Here is a 22393-nt window from a genome sequence, read left to right as displayed (position 1 = left end):
AGGACAGAGATGGGAGCCCATCTGAATCAGGGAGAACAGGAGGACTCTTCTAGAGTGAGGTGAAGGGTGCTTGGGAGTCCCTGAACATCCATGTTTGAAGATCCTAAAAGATACAAAGTGATTCAATGCAGAAGAAAAAGTCCACCCCTAACAGCATGAAGGAGGAAGATTTGCTTCTGTTCACCATCTCAGTGTTGGGTGAGTCGGCTCCATTGTCTCTGAGCCTGAATGTCAGAATGTCAAAGCATCACAGTGAGATAGTCATCATGGTAAGGAGTGGGCCCAAGCATAAAGCTGCTCATCTCATCATCAGGCTGCAGAAAGAGAAGGGGAGAGGAATACCACGAGTTGGGTATCTTCAATGTATGGGTTTGGGGGGGGAACATCCCAGATCAAAAAATTGGTCTGATTTGAATATGAAATGTCTCCCCATAAAACTCATGAGTTTAAATGCTTGGTCACCAGCTGGCAGTGTAGCTAAAGTTTTCCTGGTCCCACCCGGCTCCTGCGGTCCCTCACTCCTGCACTGCTCAGACCCAAATGAACACACAGAGGCTTATAGTAATTACGAACTGTATGGCCTAATGGCTCAGGCTTCTTGCTAGCTAGATCTTACATCTTAAATTAACCTATTTCTATAAATATATACCTTGCCACGTGGCTGGTGGCTTACCAGTATCTTATATCTTGCTTCTCATGATGGCAGCTGGCAGGGTCTCTCTCCTCAGGCTTCCTATTCCCAGAATTCTCTTCTTTCTTGTCCCACTTATACTTCCTGCCTTGCTACTGGCCAATCAGCACTTTATTTATTAACCAATCAGAGCAACACATGCATACAGAGCAATATCCACAGCACTTCCCCTTTTCTTTTTTTTCAAAAAGTAAGGTTTTAACTTTAACATAGTAAAATTACATATAGCAAAACAATTATTAAGCAAGAATTACAGTTACAATATCTAGTCTATTTATAATATCTAGTCTATTTGTATTTGGCATCTATATCTGACTTATATCTTTTATCATAACTAAGGAAATTATAACTATCTAGTCTTCAACTACATCAAAGACCTCAGAAGGATATAGTATTACCTAAGAAATGAGAGAAGGATGCAAGCAAGTTTCGGGAATCTTGCAAGAGTAGACAGAGACAGCTGGACAGTCATCCTAAGTTTCTCTGTAAAGTTGGGGCATCTGTCTTTAGCCCACAGGCCTAGAGTCTCTCAGTCACTTCTCTCTGTGTCCTATAGAATGTCTGGCAGTTTTCTCTGCAAAGCAGAAACCTGAAGGACCATTTCACCAAGCAAAGTTCAGTGGTCACCTTCCTATGGGTCCTGCATGTCCAGTAGATAAATCATTTTGTCAAGCAGTCTAGGCAAGAACAGTTTCTTGCCCAAATGACTATTTTTGGCAAGAAGAAGATAAACTCCATAAAGAATGTCTTCAATGCCCATCCTCCTCTCTGAAGTAAATCAGTGCTGCCAAGAGCAGACACGTCCCACTATCCAGAAAGTCTAAATTTTTAAAACATTTTAAGTGCCATACTCTGTAGGTCTTTGAAGTGTTTGAAGATTACCTACCTAATTGAATTATATTTACGTATACATAGAAAACTTAACTTGACTATAAGTTTGACTATCCTAGAAGACTAATTATTAATCTGTATTTTTTTAATTATCTGTTACAATCTAAATGAGTTACATAAACATAATACCTCAAATGAGAATAGAAATATATATATAGTATAACAAAATTAATTTTAAACTTGTGTCAATAAACTAAAATCCATAGCAATGTAAAACATTTCTAGACAAGTTGTTGCTCTTTAAAAATAGGTTCATTAATCTACCCTTTCATCCTATCATATCTATACTATCTCCTTTTCTTCTTTAGAAAGAGATTGCATTTATAATCAACCTGTTTTAAATAAAAATGTTGGTTTTTCTCTGTCCCACACCAGAGGGCTCTTCTGATATGGAACAGAAGAATCTCTCAACCTTTTCTTTCAGCAATATGCTTGGGTTTAGAGAAGGAATGAGCCAATTCCATCTCCAAAGCCAGCTTGGTATATTTGGGAATTTGGGCGTAGCTTCTCATACTACTTCCTGCTGGATGAGGGCACTGTATTCTTATGGGGACACAAAGAAAATTTTAGGATTGTGGAGTAGTCTGTGAGGCTGTATTGTCTGAGCCAGTTGCCTTGAAACCTTTCTGGATGTTGGATCATCTGAGCCATGGTGTCATCGGAGACCTTTCAGGGGGTCTTGGCTGATCGAACCTGATGTATCTTAATCTGGAACAAATCCATAGCCTCTGGCTTTCTGTGGAAACAAAAGCAGAGCCTCCTTTCCAAAGCAACCTTAGATCCAAATTTTGAAGTCAAGGTGCCTTTAAAATATACAAATTGGTTTAACTGAGCAGCCTTTACAATCAAATGTCTTTCTGTAGTTAAAAATATCAAAGAAACACAATCCAAATTTTCTGTGTAATATCCATCTTTACGTGGCTTATTTTTATACTACTTTTACTTTCTCTTTAAAGACTTTATTTTTTAAAACTTTTTTTTACATAACTGTCTATATTTATTTTCTTCTCTCTTCCAAGCCTACATACATTTTTACATACATTGTAAACCATTTAGAGGTTTATCCCATCTGAATCTGTCTTATTGTGAATCTGTTGCTTTAAACTGCAGCATTCTCTGCCCACCTCAGCTTCCCAACATGCCAGTGGTACATTTACCACCAGCTCTGGGTCTGGAAGCCATGTATACCATCAACTCTCAGAAGCAGTGGGTCTATGCTTCTATCAAAGCAGCGTGTAGCCCAGAAACCTCTTTTTTATTTGTCTGTACTAGCAAAGGTTAAATCCACCACTCAGCGTAATGTGTAGCTTGCAGACGCCTCATTCCCACCATGCTGCAGGTCAAGCCCACACGCCATGAACCTGCCATAGAGGAGCTTAAGCCCACAGGCTGTGGCTAACTTGAGAGAGACAACTAGGAAGCTGTTTTTAGCTCCATTTTAGAATCTTCTTTCTCAGGTTTTAGGTGAAAACTCTTGCCCCATGTTCTGGCACCATTTGTAGCCAAAGTTTTCCTGGTCCCACCCAGCTCCTGTGGTCCCTCACTCCTGCAGATACTCAGACCCAAATGAACACACAGAGGCTTATAGTAATTATCAACTGTATGGCCTAATGGCTCAGGCTCCTTGCTAGCTAGAGCTTACATTTTAAATTAACCCATTTCTATAAATTTATACCTTGCAACATGGCTCGTGGCTTACCAGTATCTTATATCTTGCTTCTCATGGTGGCAGCTGGCAGCGTTTCCTGACTCAGCCTTCCTGTTCCCAGAATTCTCTTCTCTCTTGTCTCACTTATACTTTCTGCCTGACTACTGGCCAATCAGCACTTTATTTATTAACCAGTCAGAGCAACACATTCACAGCATACATAGTGATATCCACAGCATGGCAGCTGTTTGGAAAGGTTCTAGAACTTTTAGTAGATGGAGCCTCAGTGGAGGAAGTTGGTCTTTGGGGTAGGTGTGGAGGTTAAATAGCCCTGCTCGGATGCCTGATATTCATTTCCTAGTGACTGATGACTGATACAATGTGACCTGCTAGCCTCCTATTCTTGCTTTTGTGGCTTCCCCATTCTAATACACTGTATCCTCTCAAACTGTGAGTCAAAATAACCCCTTCCTTTCTAACATTGCTTCTTGTCAGGTATTTGGTCATAAGACCAAATAAGAAAAGTAATTAAAAAGTTATAACAGCTGGCATTACCATACCTCAGGCAGTGTGTTCACCCTCTCCTAGCAATGTCTTCTTCAAGAATCAGCTGATTCTTGATCCAATTTCTTTTCTGTCCACATTAAATCACTCTTCATGAAGTTAGAGGCCCCAGCTCAATCTCTTCCTCACTTGACCACATACAGGGTGAGTCATTTGTAGGTCGTTGGGTCATTCCAAATGCACTTTATGGTGGACTTTATATTTTTTGTCCACATTTAGGATTCCTCATGAGAAGAAAAAGGAGAACAAAAAGCATGAAGATCTTCCAGAAGGCCACCACTCACCCCATGGTCAGATGCTGCAGGATGTGGAGGGTGTCAGGAGTGCTGGCAGCAAGACTAAGGAGGCAGGAGAAGATGGGGCTGCAGAGGAAGGACCTTTGCTCAGCAAAGTAGAGCCACGCAAAGATGTGAAAGGTGGGAGCAGCCCAGCCCTGGTGTCCTCGTGGGCATAGGGGTTTAACCAAGACTCTGGAACTGGGGGCCCTGCCCAGGAGGAGGGCAAAGCTAGTGTCACAAGACAAGACCAATACATATATAATATGTAGTATAATACTTCAAACTGTGAACATTGACCCGGTATGGGTGTCTGCATTAATCACCATCTACTACAAAAAAAGAAGAAGAAAAACCTTCTCTGGTGAAGGTTGATAGACGCAGTATAGTGATAAGTCATTAGGAGTTGGTTTAATAGTGTGTCCACTTAGTAGAATAATAGTAGTATGTTCTCTTCCAGGGCCCATTACCTGTCTAGACACAGATTCTTAGCCTGGTAATGGTGCCCAGGTATGAGTTTCATCTTGAGAGTGGGACTTAAATCCAATCATAAAGTGGCTGGTTACTCTCATGATGTTCATACCACTATTGCAGCAGTTATTATAACCAAGCGTTCACAGCTTGGTAAGACTGATGGTTGCTTTTCTCCTCAGTAGCATGTATCACACCTTTCAGTACTATAAAAGTTAGTCAGTAGGGATGAAGCTTCCTTATAGCTTGTCTGTACCAATAACAGCGCCAGGGTTTTGTGGGGTAGGCCTCAGATCTTAAGATGCTGGTGCCACCACTACCGCTGAACATGTATTGTAGGACTGGTTGTTAATATTATTCAAAGGGTTCACAGCTGGTCAAGATTTTACTTAATGAAAACAAATTCTCAAGGAGAGGATCTGATGGAAGCGTATGGAGCTTAGGCTTTGGGCATACGTTGACTTTGGCCAGGGGTCCACAACTCTTTGACCCTTACTTTGCTTTTGCATGTGTGGAGTTGGGTTCCTCCATGCTGAGTGGAGCTTCCAAACCTAGGGAGGTTCAGACCTGAATCCCAAAAACATTCTCATAAGGAGAATGGCTACTAGCCAATGAGAGTTCTCTTCAAGACTGAAGAATGAATCTTGCCTAGCGCCAAAAGTCTTCAGAGCCGTGGTGACGGTGCTGTAACTGATGTGCATAATGGCCACTGAGATGGAGACACATTACACATGGCTCCTCCTTTCTCTATTCTTGCAAATTCTATTTTTTAATGAAGTGGGGTTTTATTCATTTATTTATTTTTGAGACAATGGTTTCTATTTATTCATTTATGTATTTCTAGACATGGTCTCATGGATCACAAGATGGCCCTTTTTCACTCACTGAGTAACAGAGAATGTCCTTGAACTCCAGAGCCTCCTGCTTCCAATTCTGGAGTGCTGGGATGACAGCTACGTACCACCAGATCCAGTTTACATTGGGGATCAAACTTTGGGCTCTCTGGACCCTAGGCAAGCACTCTAGCCACTGAAGTACCAAGTGAGCTACACCCCAGTTTTCTAGCAGATTTTCCTTTCTTCCCGCTTTTGTCTCTTCCTCTCAGCCTCACCTCTTATCTACCCACAGAATGACTTTAGCACCAAAGACAAGGACTTTCCACCCTGGAGTTTATCCACATTGCCTGAGCCGAGAGAGCTCGAGAGAGGCAAGCTGTCTTTACATTTTCATGTCTTTCCCTAGTTAAAAGAATCAAACTCTTGGCAAATGCATAATGGGTCAGCTAAGTGGGCCTTAATGACAGAGGGACAAACCAGGAAGTATTTTAAGGTAGACAGCTGTCTGTGACCCTCATTTACAATCTGAAAGACAGAGGTCCCCTGGTCATGAACATGGAGCTAATAGTGCTCAAGAGATTGACAAAATGCATTTGCCAAATTCTCCCAATGACCTCCCGTGCCCCAGTCACCCAGAGTCCAGGGCGGGTTCACTTTAGGCACGCACTGCATACTTTTTGAAAACTTGCAGTTTTGATCCGCAGGAAAATCCTCATTGCAGTGACATTCTGGTCCAAGAGAGCTATGACCCCACGACCCTGATAAGGAAGAGCTTAGAGAATGGATCACTTGCAAAGCTTGCTGTACTTCCTAGTCCTCAAGGAGAACTGTGGGTGAGGCAAAGAGGAGATATGACAGACATTCAACGGAGGTGGAAGGAAAAGGAGGGGAGCCCCCTTTACCTTGGGATAAGAGCTTTGGCCTTAAAGCATAGAAAGCGAGATCAACAGAGCTTCGAAGGTGATGCTCACATGGAAGGCTCTACCCATCTCCTGTTAGCTGCCTCCTAAGGGTCTCTATGAGTCCCCAGTTTTCCCAGATACCACATGAATCCATATCGATTCCCTCCCAGTTTTCCTGTCTTCCCAGTATATCTTGCTCTCCAATTCTGTTTGGAGACCAAGGTCTCTCTAGCTTTCTCACCTCTCCTACAGGCGTCGTTTATACTATCAGCTGAGTGACAGGAGCTTCAGACAGAGCTTCAAATGAAAGCCACATTCTGTCATTCACTCAGCAAATACTTTGAGCACCCACTGTGCATCAGGCACTGTTCCAAGAACTGAAAACATTCTGGAGAATAAAAACCAATAAAGAACAGTCAGAGACATGAAGAGACTGTTATCCAGTCTCCTAGCTATCCCTGTCTTTTCAGAGAACAGTTCTGTGGGTGGGGGATTTGAGCATCCTTCTCATCCAAGGGTGGTCCCATCTGGGCCAAGTAAATCTTCTCAGGCGGTTGGCACTCCCTCTCTCTGAAAGTCGTGTTTGGGGAACATTTATCCTTGAGCCTGAGTTTAGAATCTAGTTGCTGTACTTTTTTCAGGACTGGGTGTTTCTTATTTTCCTCCCATGTGAAAGTGATTAGACTTTTCTTCCATCTGGGGGTGTCCTCCCACTTCTGACCCCAAATGCTCAGGAAATTACAAAGCAAGTTTCCAACAAACACTTTTGCCAGAGCCAGGCAGGTTTCCACATCTGCCAACTCACGCTCCCTTCATCTTGCAAGCCTGACATGCCAGGAAGGAGGAGAAGTGGGAGCCGAGTGGCCTTCTTGACTTTAGGGCTGAGGAGGGGCAGAAGCAAGACTGGCTTTCCTTACCTGATGAGGCACCTAGCAACATGTTAGTATTTCGAATGGAATTTGTGTGTGTGTGTGTGTGTGTGTGTGTGTGTGTGTGTGTGTGTGTGTGTTGGTGACAGAGGCAGTCAGGCATGTTTGAAAGAGAAATGGGTTTGCTTAGAAATGCATGGTCTCCACTGTAATTTTTGGAATCTACATGTGGACAAATGGTAGAGATGACAGACTGCAGAGACCTTGGTCCTCCTCCATCCAAGAGCTGTGTATTGGATGCAACCAAAACCACAGCCCTTGCTTGTAATCTTTTTCTGCTTGAGGGTATCAAGGAAAACTTGGGAGACTGTAGATCAAAAGAGCCTGCTCCAATTTATCCAGACTTGGGGAAAACTCATCTTTCAGACCAGTATTGCATAATTGCACATCCTGTCCAAACATGCTCACTATGGCTGGGTTGTTTAGCAGAGCATGACTTTTTTTCTGGAAGGAGCAGATTACTGTAAAAGAAAGGACAGTGGATAGATCCAAGACCCAGGGAGAATGAAGGGTCCTCCACGAGCATGCTGTGGGTGATGGGTAATTTGCTTCTGATCTTGGGGACTTGTCTTCTGTGGTACAAACTGGAGTTTGTCATGCACTAATTTCTCTCTGCTTCCTGGTCCCCTGAGATGTGAGGAGTGCCAGCCACACATTCCTGAAGCCAAGAACTCCACCATACCCTCTCTGCCATGGTGGACTGTACACTTAAAACTATGAGCCAAAATAAGTCCTTCCTCCCCTAAGTTCTGTTAGGTTCTGCCACAGTGGCAAGAGATGTAGCTAAGAGATTGTTTGGGGGAAGATGCTGAGATGAGGTTTTTCTATAAATCCAAACCCAAACACACTTCCCAGAAGTTTCCACCATCAGTTCTACGTGTCACTAGTATGGAACCCAAAAAATCAGTATGTCCCACGATACATGAGATTTTAAAACAACTGCATGTCCCCAACTGGGTCCACCCTTCTTAAAGACAGTTGTTCCCTCCTCCCATGACCATGGCCCTAAGTGACAGATGAAGTTTTGTTTTCCTCAGCCATCTTTACCATATTCCACCAATGAGCCACATTGGCTCAGGTGCCTCCTGCAGCCCAACCCTGGAGTTGAATTCAGAGATTCTGCTGCGACTTGAGTGGAAGAAAATGGACTGTCTTCTCCTTCTTCCGGCTCCTGTGCCTCTTGACTTAGGACGTAATTTTGCTGGCAGACAGGCTGTTACTGTCTAAACTCTTTATATTTTTTTATATTTTATATTTATATACTTAATATTTCAGTGTTCAGACACAAGAAGCAACACATTCTTGGGTTTGTTGTGGCTCTGAAAAAGCCATATTTGTTAGGACTATTACTCAGCTAAATTCCATTTGGACCACATTTTGACTCCACCCCACACTGTATTGAGAGTCTGTACAAAGAGAGGTGCATGTCTCTTTCTCACATCCATTATAGCTCTAGAGAGGTCTCCCTCAACTATCACAATGATGTTGAATTATTATTTGTACTTTATCATTTTTAAAATTCTTTAAAAATAACCTGTCATAAACAGAAAGAGGAAACATTCCCAATTTTGACAAGCTAGCTGGAAGAATGTATACAAGGCTGTCAGGTGCCTCCATGTTGCCCTCAGAGACCCAGGCTTTCCACACCCCCCTACTCCTCCTCAGTGTCAGGCCCATAAGATGGCTGCTCACCCCGATGTACATCACATACACATTCCAGGCAGGAAAAGGAACGATGGATCTTGGGAAACAAAACAGGCCTATTTTAGTGATTTAATAGAAAATGGTATCTTCCCAAGACCCTCTTCCCCACACCAGACTTGTCCTGCTTTCTGGCAAGAACTGTGTGTGTCACAGGATCATCCCAGATGCAAAGCAATGGAATGTAGAACATTCTCTTTCTGACATAGTCAAGATCAACAATGATGGGAGAATGGATGGTGAGGGTCAGGGTTGATCAGTGTTATTATCCTCAATTCACAAAAAAAAAAAGAAAAAAGAAAAGAAAATCCCATCAAGTAAGTCAAGAGACTTTCCCAAGTTCACAGCCCAGGCAACTAGAGCACAGCACCTCTCAGCTTCAAAGGACCCAAGTGTCTTCTGTGTGGGACACCCAGGGCCTCGCATGAGGCAGCATTTAGAACCAACCACTGAATCACATCTACTCACAAATGCTGCCTTCCATCTCCTGGCACAGCCAGCATCCAGCAAAGAGAGCCCAGGTGGTGACCAAACCCTGCAGTTTCCTCACTCCTGTTGCTGTGTGTGTGTGTGTGTGTGTGTGTGTGTGTGTGTGTGTATGTGTGTGTGTGTGATATGTGTAAGTATATGAGTGTGTGGGTGTGATGTGTGTAAGTATATAAGTGTGTGATGTGTGTCAGTGTATGAGTGTGCAGATGTGTGTATGGTGTGTGTGTGTGTGTGTGTGTGAGAGTGTATGAGTATGTGGATGTGTGTCGTGTGTGTGTGATGTGTGTAGATCTATGTTGTGATGTCAGCTCTTTCCTCTGATTCCACCTCGTTTGACAAAGCAGCAGGGTTTAGAATCAGCCTTGTATTGTCCCAGTTTATATTTCCAGAAAATCTGAGGGTTGGTGCCGACGAGTCTTGTTCTGTAAGCTAGTGGTGGAAATGTGGAGGCTTGACTCCCAGCTCCGTCAGTTCCCAGTGTCTCTCCCTGTCACTGTCTCTCCACCACTCTCAGAGTCCTTTTGCCACAGACAAATGACCACACATTTGGTGGATTAAAACCTCTGCTAGTTATGTCAGTTTTTATGGGTCAGGAAACTGGGCAAAGCTCAGCTCACTCCTGTCCTTGGCATCTCCTTGTGACTCCGGGTTCTTGGCAAGATCCATTTCTTCACAGGCTTAGAACTCACAGTGGCTTGTCTCCTGAAGGCTTGAACCCAAGACCATTTGTAAGGGACTCAGCAAACTAGGTCAGGCCTGCCAGGATAAGTTCCTTTGTTTGTTTGCTTTTATTTTCTGGGTACGAGTGTTTCGCCTGCATGTAAGCATGGATGCCATATGTGTGTAGCACCTGTCGGGGCCAGAAAAGGACATCAGATCTTCTGGAACTGGAGTTGCAGATGGTTCTTAGCCACCACGTGGGTTCTAGGAAACAAATCTGTGTCCTCTGAAAAAGCAACAAGTGCTCTCTCTTAGGCAGTGAGCCATTTCTCCAGCCCCAGAAGCTCTGCCTTGATCTCTTTAGAGACAACTGATTAGGATCTTTAACTACAAAATTTCTTCGTCTTTTCCATGTAGTACCATAGCCATGGGAATGTTGTTGACTCATCATATTCACCGGCCCAGGTCACATCCCAGGAGAAGGGTCATCTAGGACATGCACCATAGGGTGTTAGAATCTTAGGCACTTTAGAATTCTGCCTGTCATGCCCTATACAATGAAGATTCAAATCCCATCTCACAGGGTCATTCTGAGTACTCAAGCCGCATGGTAGGTAGGCCCCATGCTAGGAACTGGGGTATTTCAAACAATATTAACATAAACCTTGTTTTAAAAGAAATCACAAGCCAGGCATTGCAATGTCTGCATGTCATCCAGCACTCCGAAGGGAGACAGAAGAGAATCAGATGTTCAAGGCCACCCTTGGTTACACATAGAGGTTGGCCAGCCTGGGTTACACGAAACAGCAGTGAAAGTAACAGTAATAAAATTAAATTAAAACAGTGTTTCTCTGGCATTAACAGCTTTCCCCGCGATGCATAAGTTGGCAAGAAGCATTAAAGCTTTAATATAACCAAATGACTTTTTGATATAAAAAACCCAGTGTTTTCTTGGCATATGGAGCCACTGTCAGAAATAAGAAACGCTGACACCAGTCAAACTCTGTGATCTGCAGGGTTATTATTTCCACCCTCAAAAGCCCTGGTTTGGCTTCTAGCTTGCTGTCAGAGGAGCAGTTCTTTAGCCGCTGGAGTCTGTGTGGACAAGTCGATTCCAACCTGGAGGTGTGTGAGCCCTTGCTGCCCAGGTTTAAACAGTGGGAAACCTGTCCAAAGCACCACTCAGCAAAATTCAAAAGCAATGGCCACCGGTGCACCTTCTCACCGAATTTTTTGAAAGCTCCTTGGGAGATTCCACCACACTTCCAAGCCTGAGAGTTGCCACTCTAGCCAGTGGGAGTTCCTTACGCCTATCCTGAACACTAAAGTCCCTTTTAAAATAGTTCCAAGCCGCCGGGCGGTGGTGGCGCACGCCTTTAATCCCAGCACTCGGGAGGCAGAGGCAGGCGGATCTCTGTGAGTTCGAGGCTCAGCCTGGTCTACAGAGTGAGGTCCAGGACAGGCTCCAAAACTACACAGAGAAACCCTGTCTCAGAAAAAAAAAAAATAGTTCCAAACGGTTGTGGAGACGGTTCAGTTCATAAAGGGCTTGCCTTGAGAAACGGAAAAGCTGAGTCCAGTCCCCCAGAACTCACATAAAATTTCAGAAAGTGCTAAGAGTGACAGTGCACACTTGGACTCCCAGCACTGAGGAGGTGCAGACAGGAGGGTCCCCAAAGCTTGCTGACCAGCCAGCCTGGCCTATCGGTGAGCCTTCAAGCAAATGGGAGACCCTGTCTCAAAGGTGATGGAGGGCAAAGCTGGCACCCAGGGTTGTCCTCTGGTCTCCACAGATGTGGGCATGATGGCTCCTGTAGGCAAGTTAATGTATGTTTATGTAGCCTGTGCCACATCGTGAGGCCCCTTCTCAAAAAACAAAAAAACAAAAAACAAACAAAAAACCCAAAACCAAAAACAACAACAACAACAACAAAAAATCAAGTATGCGTGAGGGCCTGAGCTCAATCTCCAGCAGTGTCTTTTTTTTTTTTTTTTTTTTTAAGAGGAAAAAGAATAGTTCAGTAGAAGGCTATTTTTACTTTAAAGGGCTCAAAGTTAAGTAGGAAGACGCCTTTTCTGTGGTTCAGCATCAAGGGCATGGGATTAATTTTGAGGTTATAAACACATATTTTTTAATCCCCCCCCCCCAGTTTTCTGTGAGTATGTGTTATCTCCAGGGCTTAATCACTTCCAGAGAATCGTCTCCCTGCATCTCCCCTCCTCCCTCCCCTACCCCGACCCCCTAAGAATCATTACTAAAGATGGAATTTTAAAATTACCCAAATCTCCTGGTTATCTCACTAAAATAAAGAACAACATGGAGTCTACCACCTCCTCTGCCTCCCTGTGCCTCCTCTCATCCCCAGGGCATCCATGTCTTGGCTCAAGAGTGCATCCCAGTCTGGGTGGGGCTGACCCTTTTGCCTGCTGAATGGACACTTCCTGAGTCCAGCAGTACGAGTCAAAAAAGCAGGCTTATTGGCTAAGGAGGCTTCAGCCAAGCCCCAAGAAGCCGGATTCTACTTTTAAGATAATGTTGGGCGAATGGAAGCCGTTCGAGGTGGAAAGTCATGTGTGCTCTGGTCCCTGGGGTCCAATGGGGAAGCCCCTCCCTTCATATCACACACTTCTGAAAAGTCCTGAGAGGCATCCCGGGAGGCAGAGCAGCTGCAAGAAGAACAGAGTCTCTGCTCAGACAACCATCTTCCCAGTCCTCTCCCCATGCACATGTTCCCCAAATATTCACTGAGAATCTGTTAAATATCAGACGCCCCCACTAAACCATGGTAGCCCACCCTCACCCTACTCTGTCAATAGCTGTTCAGAGCTGGAGAGATGGCTGTCAGTCAAGTGTGTGCCGTGCAAGCTGAGACCCTGAGTTTGATCCCTAGCATCCATGTGATAAATCAAGCATGGCAGCACACATCTGAGATCCCAACACTAGGATTTCTGAAGTTCATAGCCGGACAGTCTAGTCTAACAAGCAAGTTCCAGGCCAGTGAGAGATTCTGTCTAAACAAAAGATGGGCAGTGAGTGAGAAACGACACCTAAGATTGACCAGCAGCCTCCACATCCACTGGCCACATGTGCACACCCAGGAACACGAGCACAAGGGAAAAAGAAAAAGAATGCTTCCAATGTACTAGAGCTGACCACGGCCTCAAATTTAAATGTTTCGGCAGCCTCAGAAAGAATGATTCTGAGTCATGTTTTTATATCTAATTTGGGTTTCTAGGGGGAACTGCTCGGTGAAGTTTACTTCTGTCTCTGTTTTGAGAAATTCAAGGCTTCCACTCAGCCTGCACCCCTGGCTGAGGAAGGACACAGCACACAGCACCCCTGGCCGAGGAAGGACACAGCACACAGCACCCCTGGCCGAGGAAGGACACAGCACACAGCACCCCTGGCCAAGGAATGACACAGCACACAGTACCCCTGGCCAAGGAACGACACAGCACACAGCAGCCCAGACCCTCCACAGCAGCCGCTGCTTCCGAGGAGGGAGAGGAAATGAATGAGCAGTAGCTAAGAGCAGGGCTGGCCCTTAGAGAAAACCTTCCGAGAAAACCTAGGAGACACAATGCCCTAACTTACCCACCGGTGTTCATGTGTGGGAGAGTGAATAACCCTTTCCTGCATCCTTGAGAGGATTCCCAGCACCCATATGAAAAGTCAGGTACAGCAACACACTTCTATAATCCCGGCACTGTGGAGGCAGAGACCCGTAGATTCCTGGAGGTTGCTGGCCAGCCAGCCTCACTGAATTGATGGATAGACGCTGAGGAATGGCAGCCAAGGTTGTGCTCTGGCCTCTACACATGTCCACATACATATGCACCTGCATGTATGTGTGTGCGCGCGCGCGCGCGCGCACGCACACACACACACACACACACACACACACACAATTATTTTAAGATTGAATTTTAGTATCTATAAGGAAAGTTTTACTGGAACACAATTATGTACGTGTGTGTGTGTGTGTGTGTGTGTGTGTGTGTGTGTGCACATGCACACATGAGCATTCACATTGACATTGGGCATCTTCCTCAGTCACTCAACTTTATTTTCTGACAGAATCTCTCACTGAACCTAGAGCTTGCTCATACACCTAGACCAGCTGGCCAGCAAGCCCCAGGGATCCTCCTGTCTCTGCCTCCTGGGAACTGGGAGCACAGCTGTGCACCATCACCACACCTGGTTTTTTTAAATGCAGGTTCTGGGGAATTAAACTTGGGTCCTTGTTATTGCATAGCAATCATTTTACTGACTGAACTACCTCCTTAGCCCCAACCAAAGCTACTTCTGCACTTGATAGCCGTGCTGTATAGTTGGAACAAAAAAACTCTGTGGTCAACAAATCCTAAAGTATTTACCATCTGGCCTTTGAGGAGAAAGTTTGTCAACCTCTGCAATAAGATAAGAGAATTCTGCATCCATGCAGCAAAATGAAGGGTTTACACAATTGACTCCTTAATTGACCTAATTAAACAGTCATTCTGGAGTCCTAGTGATAGTCTCTACTCAGTTACATCTCCACAGTGAGGATCCATTCAACTCACATAGCTTCAGCAGAACAACTTCTTGATGACGCTCCTGGCCAAGAGAATTGCCCACAATGCTCATCACACTCTCGGAGCTTCCACAGAGGCATATCCAAGCATCACCTAGGAGTCACATGACACCCTTAACTAGGCTCCTCCAAAGGGACAGGACTGATAGAATAAATATACTAAAGGGGGATTTATTAGCTTGGCTAAAGGATGTGGTCCCTCTAGTCCAACAATGGCTGTCTCACAGTGGACATGCCAAGAATACAGTAGTTGTTCAGCCCATGAGGCTGAATGTCTTAGTAGTCCCAACAGGACACTGAGGCCCGGGGGTTTCCTGGAGAGCTGCTGGTCTTCAGACTACGTCAGAATCCCTAAGAAGTTGGGATGAACTTGCTGGTGAGGGTGCAAGCAAGCAGGCAGAAAGCAGTTTCCTTCTGCCGTGTCCATGCGGACTGCCCCAGAGCATGTCACCCACATTTAGGGTCAATTTTCCTGCTTGAAATAATCTGATCAAGAAAACCCCTCACAGTAGTGCCAAGTGGCTTGAGATTGGCCACCACACATCCCCACCACAGCTTCCATTCTTGGCTCTTGGCGAAGGCTGTGTTGTCCTTTCTTCTCATGCCTTGTGGTCAGACACCACAAAATTAACCCCGTGCATGCTAGGAAAGAAACAAGCTCCAGATCAGGGATCCCAGGATACAGCCTTTCTCTTCTTGCTTGTTTGAAACAGATTGGAGGCTGCCGACCGCTCTGGGAGCTGTGAATCCGCCTCTAATCTCCTCAGGTCTGAGTGACAGCAAGGCTGCAGGACGAAGCTGTGAACTATCCCCCCCAATAACAAAGAGCTTCCGAATATACGATGTGAGTCCTCTTTCTTCTCCTAACCTGTTGCAGACTGAGAAGATGTGTTCCTACAGAAGGGTGAGCTGAGAAAATGAGGAAAGGTGGCTGGGTGGGGTGGGGGGACCAGAGGGACAGGAGTAGGTGGTTTTAACTCACCAGGATTCCCACCTTGACCTTCTCATTGGCCTACCACTGTCTCAGATTAGAGAGGAATAAAAACCTACAAGTGTAAAAATGGTACTGAGAAAACTCACTTGGGGATCTTTCAAAAGAAGAAACTCTCCAGTATTCAGTTCTCTGAGATTCCTAGTGGCATTTTCCACCCCAGGACACCTCCATTCTGCCTCACTGCCCTGAGTCTATGCTATGTGTGTGTCTGCTGCTTAAGGTGTTACAGGTCTGGTCTTTGCCTCTTGATGCCCTGAAGGTCCTTTCATCTTTCCTGCCACTAATGGGTTAACTGATTTTCCCAAAGGTCATGGGTTCATTTCACTTTGTGAGAAATGTTTCCCCAACACTTCAGAGTTCTTCTGAATCTTTAACCCAATATATATATATATATCCAGAAAATCCAAATCCAATTGTTCACCTGGGTGAAAATGTCTGTGGGGAACTTCCTACATAGTGTGTAATCCATGCAGGTAGATAAAACACGGGTCCTGGTCACAAGAACCTTAGGGTTTAACTGGGACAGGTTCAAACAGAGAGACATTAGCAGTAAGTCATGTGGGGACAGAGACCCTTTGAGAGGATGCTGTGAGGGTCCTGAGGAAAGCTAACTCCTTTCAGAGTCTGGAATGGTCTCCAGCAGAGATGATAAGTTATTGGAAGCCCAAGTCAAAGTCTTCGAAATGAATGGGAGTGAGGGAGAAGGCAAGAGAGCAGTGGAGACTGAGGATGGGTAGGACACAAGCAGAAAGGACGTACAGTTCGGTCCTGTACTAAAAATAGGATGGTGGCAGGTGACGGTGCTGATGAGGAAGAGGATGGCGACAGGGATCGTCTAAAGGAAGTCTGCGCGGTGAACTGGGGTAAACAGCAGAGCTGGAGGGGGTGAGAGACAAAAGGCTCACTCATTTTTCACTGCAGAGAGCTCCACACAGGTCAGCTCTGGTCAGAGCTGATGGGGCTGTCTCTTTCTGAGGTCCTTTGTCAACAAGTCTTGGCTCTTGGTGGTGAACCCTTTGAAAGCGTCACTGCCCTAAAACTACGTACAGACACTTAGACCTGATGTCAGCGGAGGTGACAAGACACAGAAAAGCCTCCCTTTCCCCTTGCTGAGTCTCAGCTTTCCCATCTGGGAAGACAGAGGCTTGATTCCTGAGATCCTGCCGGCCCCTGATGTCGGTCAGCTCCTCTGCCCTGCCTCCAGGATGGCTATCTCACTCCCTATCTGCTGTCATTCTGGTCAGTGCTGGAAGAAAAAAACACAGTCCTATTTCCTGCTGTGTGGGAGACAGGATGTGGTTTAACCCTCCCTGGGACCAAGTTCCTGTGGTGAGTCCAGCCTCCCACTCCCCAGTACACCCTCACCCCGCCAGATGCCTAGTTAGAAGGAGCGAGGATTCTGTCAGCATCCCAAAGCCATCAGCCACCAGTCTCAGTGACTGGCCATATTCCTGGCTCTGTGGAAACAACGGAATCAAGATGTGGATAGAGATAGTAATTGCTAGGACTCCTCCACTGACAAACCAAGAAGTCCTGGGAAGTCCCCTGGTGAGGAGTCAAGGACATTCCCCCCCTGGCCACACCTGGGCAGATCAAGAGGAGGCACTAACTGCACAAGAGAAACCGGTACTGTCCAGGAAGAATTTGGGAGCCGCTGACAGTCCAGAAGGGCAAAGCAAGAAGAGAGAAACGAGACAAGGGTGACGTGGTCAGAAATTAGGAAAACCATGGAGATGACGCATATGAATTATTTTTCTAGGGACCATGACAAAAGGAAGGAAGGATTATTTTGGCTCACAGTTCTAGGGTCTGCCTGGTGAGGAGAGCCTGGTGGCTAGAGTGTGACTGGAAGGCACTTCTTTGATACCATTGTTTTTATCGAGTCCAGGACCCCAACCCACAGAATAGTGCCACATGTAGGGTGGGTCTTCCCACTGCGCTTAGTCTCATCTAGAAAATGCCTCACAGACGCCACACCCAGGGTTTGTTCCACAGTAATGCTAAATCCTATCAAGTTAACAAGATGAACCATCACAGGAAGAATCAAAGTGCTGGAAGGCAGGACACCTACCAGGGCATGCTGTCAATAAAGAACTCCAGCATTAGGACTGGGCAGGGACACCATGGAGGTATTACTAGGAAAGATTCTCATATCAGAAGATCCACTGGACACCCACATGGCTGTGCCCTTAGTGGAAAGTAGGTGACGATCCTTTGATTCCCCCCCCCCCCCGCCCCCCATGTGTCTCTCTGTCTCTTTCTGGCTTTTTGAACCAGATCTCACCATGTAACTGTAACTGGTTAGCCTAGAACTCCCCATGTACACCAGCCTGCCTCAAACTCAAATATACCTGCCTCTGCCTCCCATTTTCTTACAGAGGCAAGATGAGAGTCACATGGCCCACCAGATCTTGCCTCTTGGCACCTGAGAAGGCTGGTTTCCACGCCCAGAACACTCTGGATATTATCTGTGGGGTGTGTGTGTGTGTGTGTGTGTGTGTGTGTGTGTGTGAGAGAGAGAGAGAGAGAGAGAGAGAGAGAGAGAGAGAGAGAGAGAGAGAGGAGAGAGAGAGCATGAACATGTGGAAGCCAGAAGTCAACGTCGGGTATCTTCCTCAATCATTCTTCCCGGAGTTTTTTGGAGACAGGGTCCCTCCCTGACACTTGCTTGCTAACTGAGCTAGACTGACAGGTCAGTGAGCTCCAGGAATCCTCCTGTCGCAGCATCCCCAGCACCAGCATGTGTGCCCTGCTATAACCAGCTTCCTCTATGAGTGCTGAGGCTCCAAACTCAGACAGCAGGCTTGCGCAGCCAGCACTTGACTGACCGAGTCTGACGAGTCACTTTTCATCTAACTTATGCCGGCCGCATCGAGGCTTGGGGAGAAAAACAACAAACAAAAAACCTCGATCAATCGTCCCTGTGGAGCTGAGTGAAGAGTCAAGACCCCAGAGTGAATTGGCGTGGTTCTGGCTGGAACTAAGTCAGTGCTCTGGTTCTCCATGAGTGGTACTAGACTCCTGGCTAGGGGGAAGGCGTGGCTCTTTCCTCTGTCTCTCAATCGCGGAAGGCAAAAGTCAATGAAAGTTCATCTCATGCATGAGAGGCATGAATGAGAACTGCCTGCTACAGAATGCAGTTTGTCTTACGGTGTGTCCACGGTAACTGGTTCCTTTGCAGGCACGTATGGCCCGTCTGCCCCAGCAGGGCCCTTTCCGGCACCTCATGGACATGAAGGCAGAGAAGAGACTGGCAGGCTGGAAGGAACGCCGTAGCCGCTTTGGTGACATCAGCACGCATAAGTGCTACCAGTTTGGGCAGATCTTCTCTCCCTTCCAGGCTCTGGCCACCACGGTGAGTTTCAAATTAAGTCTTGGGGGGTGGGTGCTGAACCTCAGTTCTTTATCCTTTTCAGGAGTATATTAGTTAGTCGTGGCCCCAATAATGCTGAGTAACAAAGGACTAAAATTAAACTCTAAAACTCAGTATCTTAAAATGGCAGGAATCTACTCTGCTGATTTGTTATCTGCAGGAAAAAATATTCTCCTTCCATGTCTGCTCACTGCCAGCTCACAGAACAGGAGGGTGTAAAGAGTTGAGAATCATCCTCCCATCTGCCACTATACATAGTCTCTTAGGTTGTATGGGACAACGACCTCTCAGAGAAGTCCAGGGGAAGATTATCAGGCAGTAGCTACAGCTTTGATGTTCAGAGATGAGATGATTTCAAGGGAAGAGGTAGACTGGGAACGGGGGACAATTGTCATACAATTCCTGCGGTCCGAAAACCTGAGTGTGCCACTGCACTACTTGGAAAGCCTGATTAAAATGTAGATTCCAGGGACTGAGGAGATGACTTAATGGGCCGTGCGAGCCTAAGGGCCTGAGTTCAAACTCCCAAGCGTCTACATAAAAAGCTCAGCAAGGCCCCGTTCATGCCTGTAATTCTAGCACTGTGGGTGGAGAGGGGCAGAAACTGGAGGGTCCTCGGGATGTAGTGGATGCTGGTCTAGCTACAGGTTCAGTGAGAGAGACCCTATCTCAGGAAAATAAGGTAGAGAATGACAGAGCAATATATCAACCATCATCTTCTGGCCTCCATGTATCCATGTGCGCGCGCGTGCGCGCACACACACACGTCTAGATGCCAAGCTTTCAGGATTTCAATTATGCAGAGCATTCTGGGAAGGTAGGGAGGGGCTGTAATTGCCTTCCTAAATGATTCTGTATCCATTGCCTTTGTATATTATTGCTGCGTTGGCATATCCCAACCTTGCTTCTACTGAGGCACACATCAAAAGTTATACATCTTGGAAGGCACAGTGGGTAAATTTAGGCGCTAAGCAACCAGAACCCCAAGCATGAGAGAGATGGGATTTTAACTGCAACTAGTCAGAGGCCTCCTGCGTATTCTGGAATTGACTGTTGTGCATCTGTACTAATAATGCTGATCTGAACATCAGAATCAGCCAGGTAATTAGAAGTACTACCGACCAAGTCTTTCTCAGAACAGTTAAAGAAGAGGCTTGGGGTTGGATTTCAGACATTACATCAGCGGGTCTTAAAGCTTCACAGATGAAGTGACCAACTCGTTCTGGTTTTCCCGAGACCGGCGTTCACACTTGTCCCCACAGTTTCCAACTTTTAGCACGGTGAAGTGCCGAGCCTCAGAGAACCCCTAGGTCCCTGTTCTAAAAGCAAATATCTCAGCCCCTCGAGACCAGAGCAGACCAGATGGTCTGTCACTCAAACCACCAGTGACTCCCATGCGAAGCTGAACTTGAAAACTGTGACTGCTCCAAACTTTCCAGAAACTAGCCAGATCCCCCTTCTGTCCACTGGCCAATATTCTTCAGACACCATGCTTGTGCTGGACCCAAACCCCAACTCTGAGGGGCTTGCATGCTTCCAGGGACACACTGTCACGAACCAAAGTAATGCTGCCAATGCAATCTCAGTAAGTGGTTAATGAGAATAGGCATAAACAATGCTCAGAAGGAGCTAAGAGTCATCCATGTCCGCACTGCTTTCTGCTAAAAACACACACACAGTCTTCCTGCAGAACAAGTCCCTAAAAGTGGATGCCTTCTCCATGGGAAGAGACTATCTCCTATGTCCTAGAAAGAACAGTGCTCACATGTTGAGTTCTTACCACCCGTCATGTTGTAGTAGTGACTTTTCTGTTGCTGTGATAAAACACTCTGACCAAAAACACCTAAGGAAGCAAGGGTTTATTTGGGCTACAGCTCCAGAGTAATAGAGTCCGTGACAGAGTGATGTTTGCCGCATGGTGGCATTAGGAAGCACAAACAGGAATTAGAAAGAAAGAACAGGAAGTGGAGCAAGGCCATAAATTGTCACAACCCACCCCCAGTGATGTATTTCCTCCTACAAGGCTCCTACCTCCTAAAGATCCCACAACCTCCCAAACAGCACCACCAGGTGACGGGGATGAGTGATCGAATACGTGAGTCTATGGGGGCCATTTATCACTCAGACAACACGTGGGTGTGTCACTGAAGACTGTGCGAACACTTAATCCTCAAGCACTCTGCCAAATGAGCATTACACTCACTCTCCACATAGTACATAAAACTAGAGAAACATATAGTTACATGTCTACAACTGTTAGTATTCCAGAGCAGAGCCAGGGTTTGAACCTGGGGAGGTTCAACAGGATGCTCCTCCGGTTAACAGCTCCCTTTGGTGATGTCAACAGGTGCTCTAAACCCCCATGCTCCCTTTCACCGTGATTCTTCTCTGCCTCGTAGGAGATGCGAAGGCTGATGTTGCCCCGAGACCTGCCCATGAGTTCTCGAATGCAGAGACTAAGTACTTCCTCCTTCAGTGACATGAATCTCCAGGATTTACCCCTGTCTCCCACAGAGCTGGGCTTGGGAAAGGATGACAGCCATCATGAAAAAGAGAAATCAGTGAGCCACATTAAAACACCTTTATTCCCCCCAATATTTAAAGCAACAAAGTATAATGACATGAAATAAAATTGCAAAAAAAACTACATTGTGGTCCCTCATTGCAAGATGTTACAGGAAAACAAGTAATATCCGGGGATCCACGACTGTTGAGCCAGCCTCACAGGTGACAGACAGTGTTTGGACAGTCTAAGAAATGGCCATATCATGTCCTGTGTGGATGCTCTGGGGAGGGCTGAACCATTAGGAAGTGTAAAAGGCACAGCCAGACCCAGCTCCTCAATAACACTTTCCTCAGAAGCCTGAAAAGTTAGAGGAGAAGAAGGCTGCCATTCCGTGCATCAGACATCCTATTCTTTCCACCATTACTCATCGGCTAGCCCCAGGATACTAGATGGTCATCTCAGGTTTAGTTCCTCAATGTGGCTAATCACAGAGTGTATCAAATACTGTACTTAAGCTGTATGTGTGTGTGTGTGTGTGTGTGTGTGTGTGTGTGTGTGTGTGTGTGAGAGAGAGAGAGAGAGAGAGAGAGAGAGAGAGAGAGAGAGAGAGAGAGAGAGGAGAGAGGAGGGAGGAGAGAAAATTCGGCCTCCTTGGTTGGAAAGGGGTAGCTCTTCTCTACCCTAACTACAAAGGAAGCTAATGAAGATCATATTGGGAATGTACTGGGAGACAAGAGCTAGTATCAGGAAAAGATACATGGCTGATGGGAAAGCGATTAAGATCTGGGACATTTGGTGGTTTATAAGCCAGACCACTACAAGGAGAAATGTCTATTTAAGCTGAATAAAAAACAGGCCGTTTTATAATTTATAAACGCCAATACTAACA

General features: G+C 45.9%; 1 protein-coding gene across 4 annotated transcripts; it reads left to right on the top strand.

Annotated features, from left to right (window-relative positions):
- The first annotated feature begins 24 nt into the window (after nt 1–24).
- On the top strand, nt 25–21642 carry LOC131916443 (uncharacterized). 4 transcript variants are annotated; one of them, XM_059269793.1, is made up of 6 exons: nt 25–198; nt 4014–4210; nt 15345–15535; nt 18807–18980; nt 19159–19364; nt 21398–21509. In XM_059269793.1, the coding sequence occupies exons 2-5, from the start codon at nt 4090–4092 to the stop codon at nt 19318–19320; spliced, it is 648 nt and encodes a 215-aa protein (XP_059125776.1). In that variant the 5' UTR covers nt 25–198; nt 4014–4089; the 3' UTR covers nt 19321–19364; nt 21398–21509. The 4 variants fall into 4 exon arrangements, with proteins under 4 accessions (XP_059125776.1, XP_059125774.1, XP_059125775.1 ...); XM_059269791.1 differs by lacking the exon at nt 19159–19364 and having other exon boundaries at nt 29–198; nt 15399–15535; nt 21398–21642; XM_059269792.1 differs by lacking the exon at nt 19159–19364 and having other exon boundaries at nt 35–198; nt 15345–15475; nt 21398–21642.
- The last annotated feature ends 751 nt before the right edge of the window (nt 21643–22393 follow it).

The sequence above is a fragment of the Peromyscus eremicus genome, chromosome 8a (assembly GCF_949786415.1).
Source record: "Peromyscus eremicus chromosome 8a, PerEre_H2_v1, whole genome shotgun sequence".
In the NCBI taxonomy this organism is placed as follows: domain Eukaryota; kingdom Metazoa; phylum Chordata; class Mammalia; order Rodentia; family Cricetidae; genus Peromyscus; species Peromyscus eremicus.
This window is presented reverse-complemented; position numbering and strand designations above follow the sequence as displayed.

Excerpts from the sequence above, each read along its gene's own strand:
- LOC131916443 (XM_059269790.1), top strand. The coding sequence starts at position 4,090 with ATGCTGCAGGATGTGGAGGGTGTCAGGAGTGCTGGCAGCAAGACTAAG. Across the intron at positions 4,211-15,344 it reads GCCACGCAAAGATGTGAAAG|ATTGGAGGCTGCCGACCGCT; the intron begins GTGGGAGCAGCC and ends TGTTTGAAACAG. Across the intron at positions 15,536-18,806 it reads AGATGTGTTCCTACAGAAGG|GCACGTATGGCCCGTCTGCC; the intron begins GTGAGCTGAGAA and ends GTTCCTTTGCAG.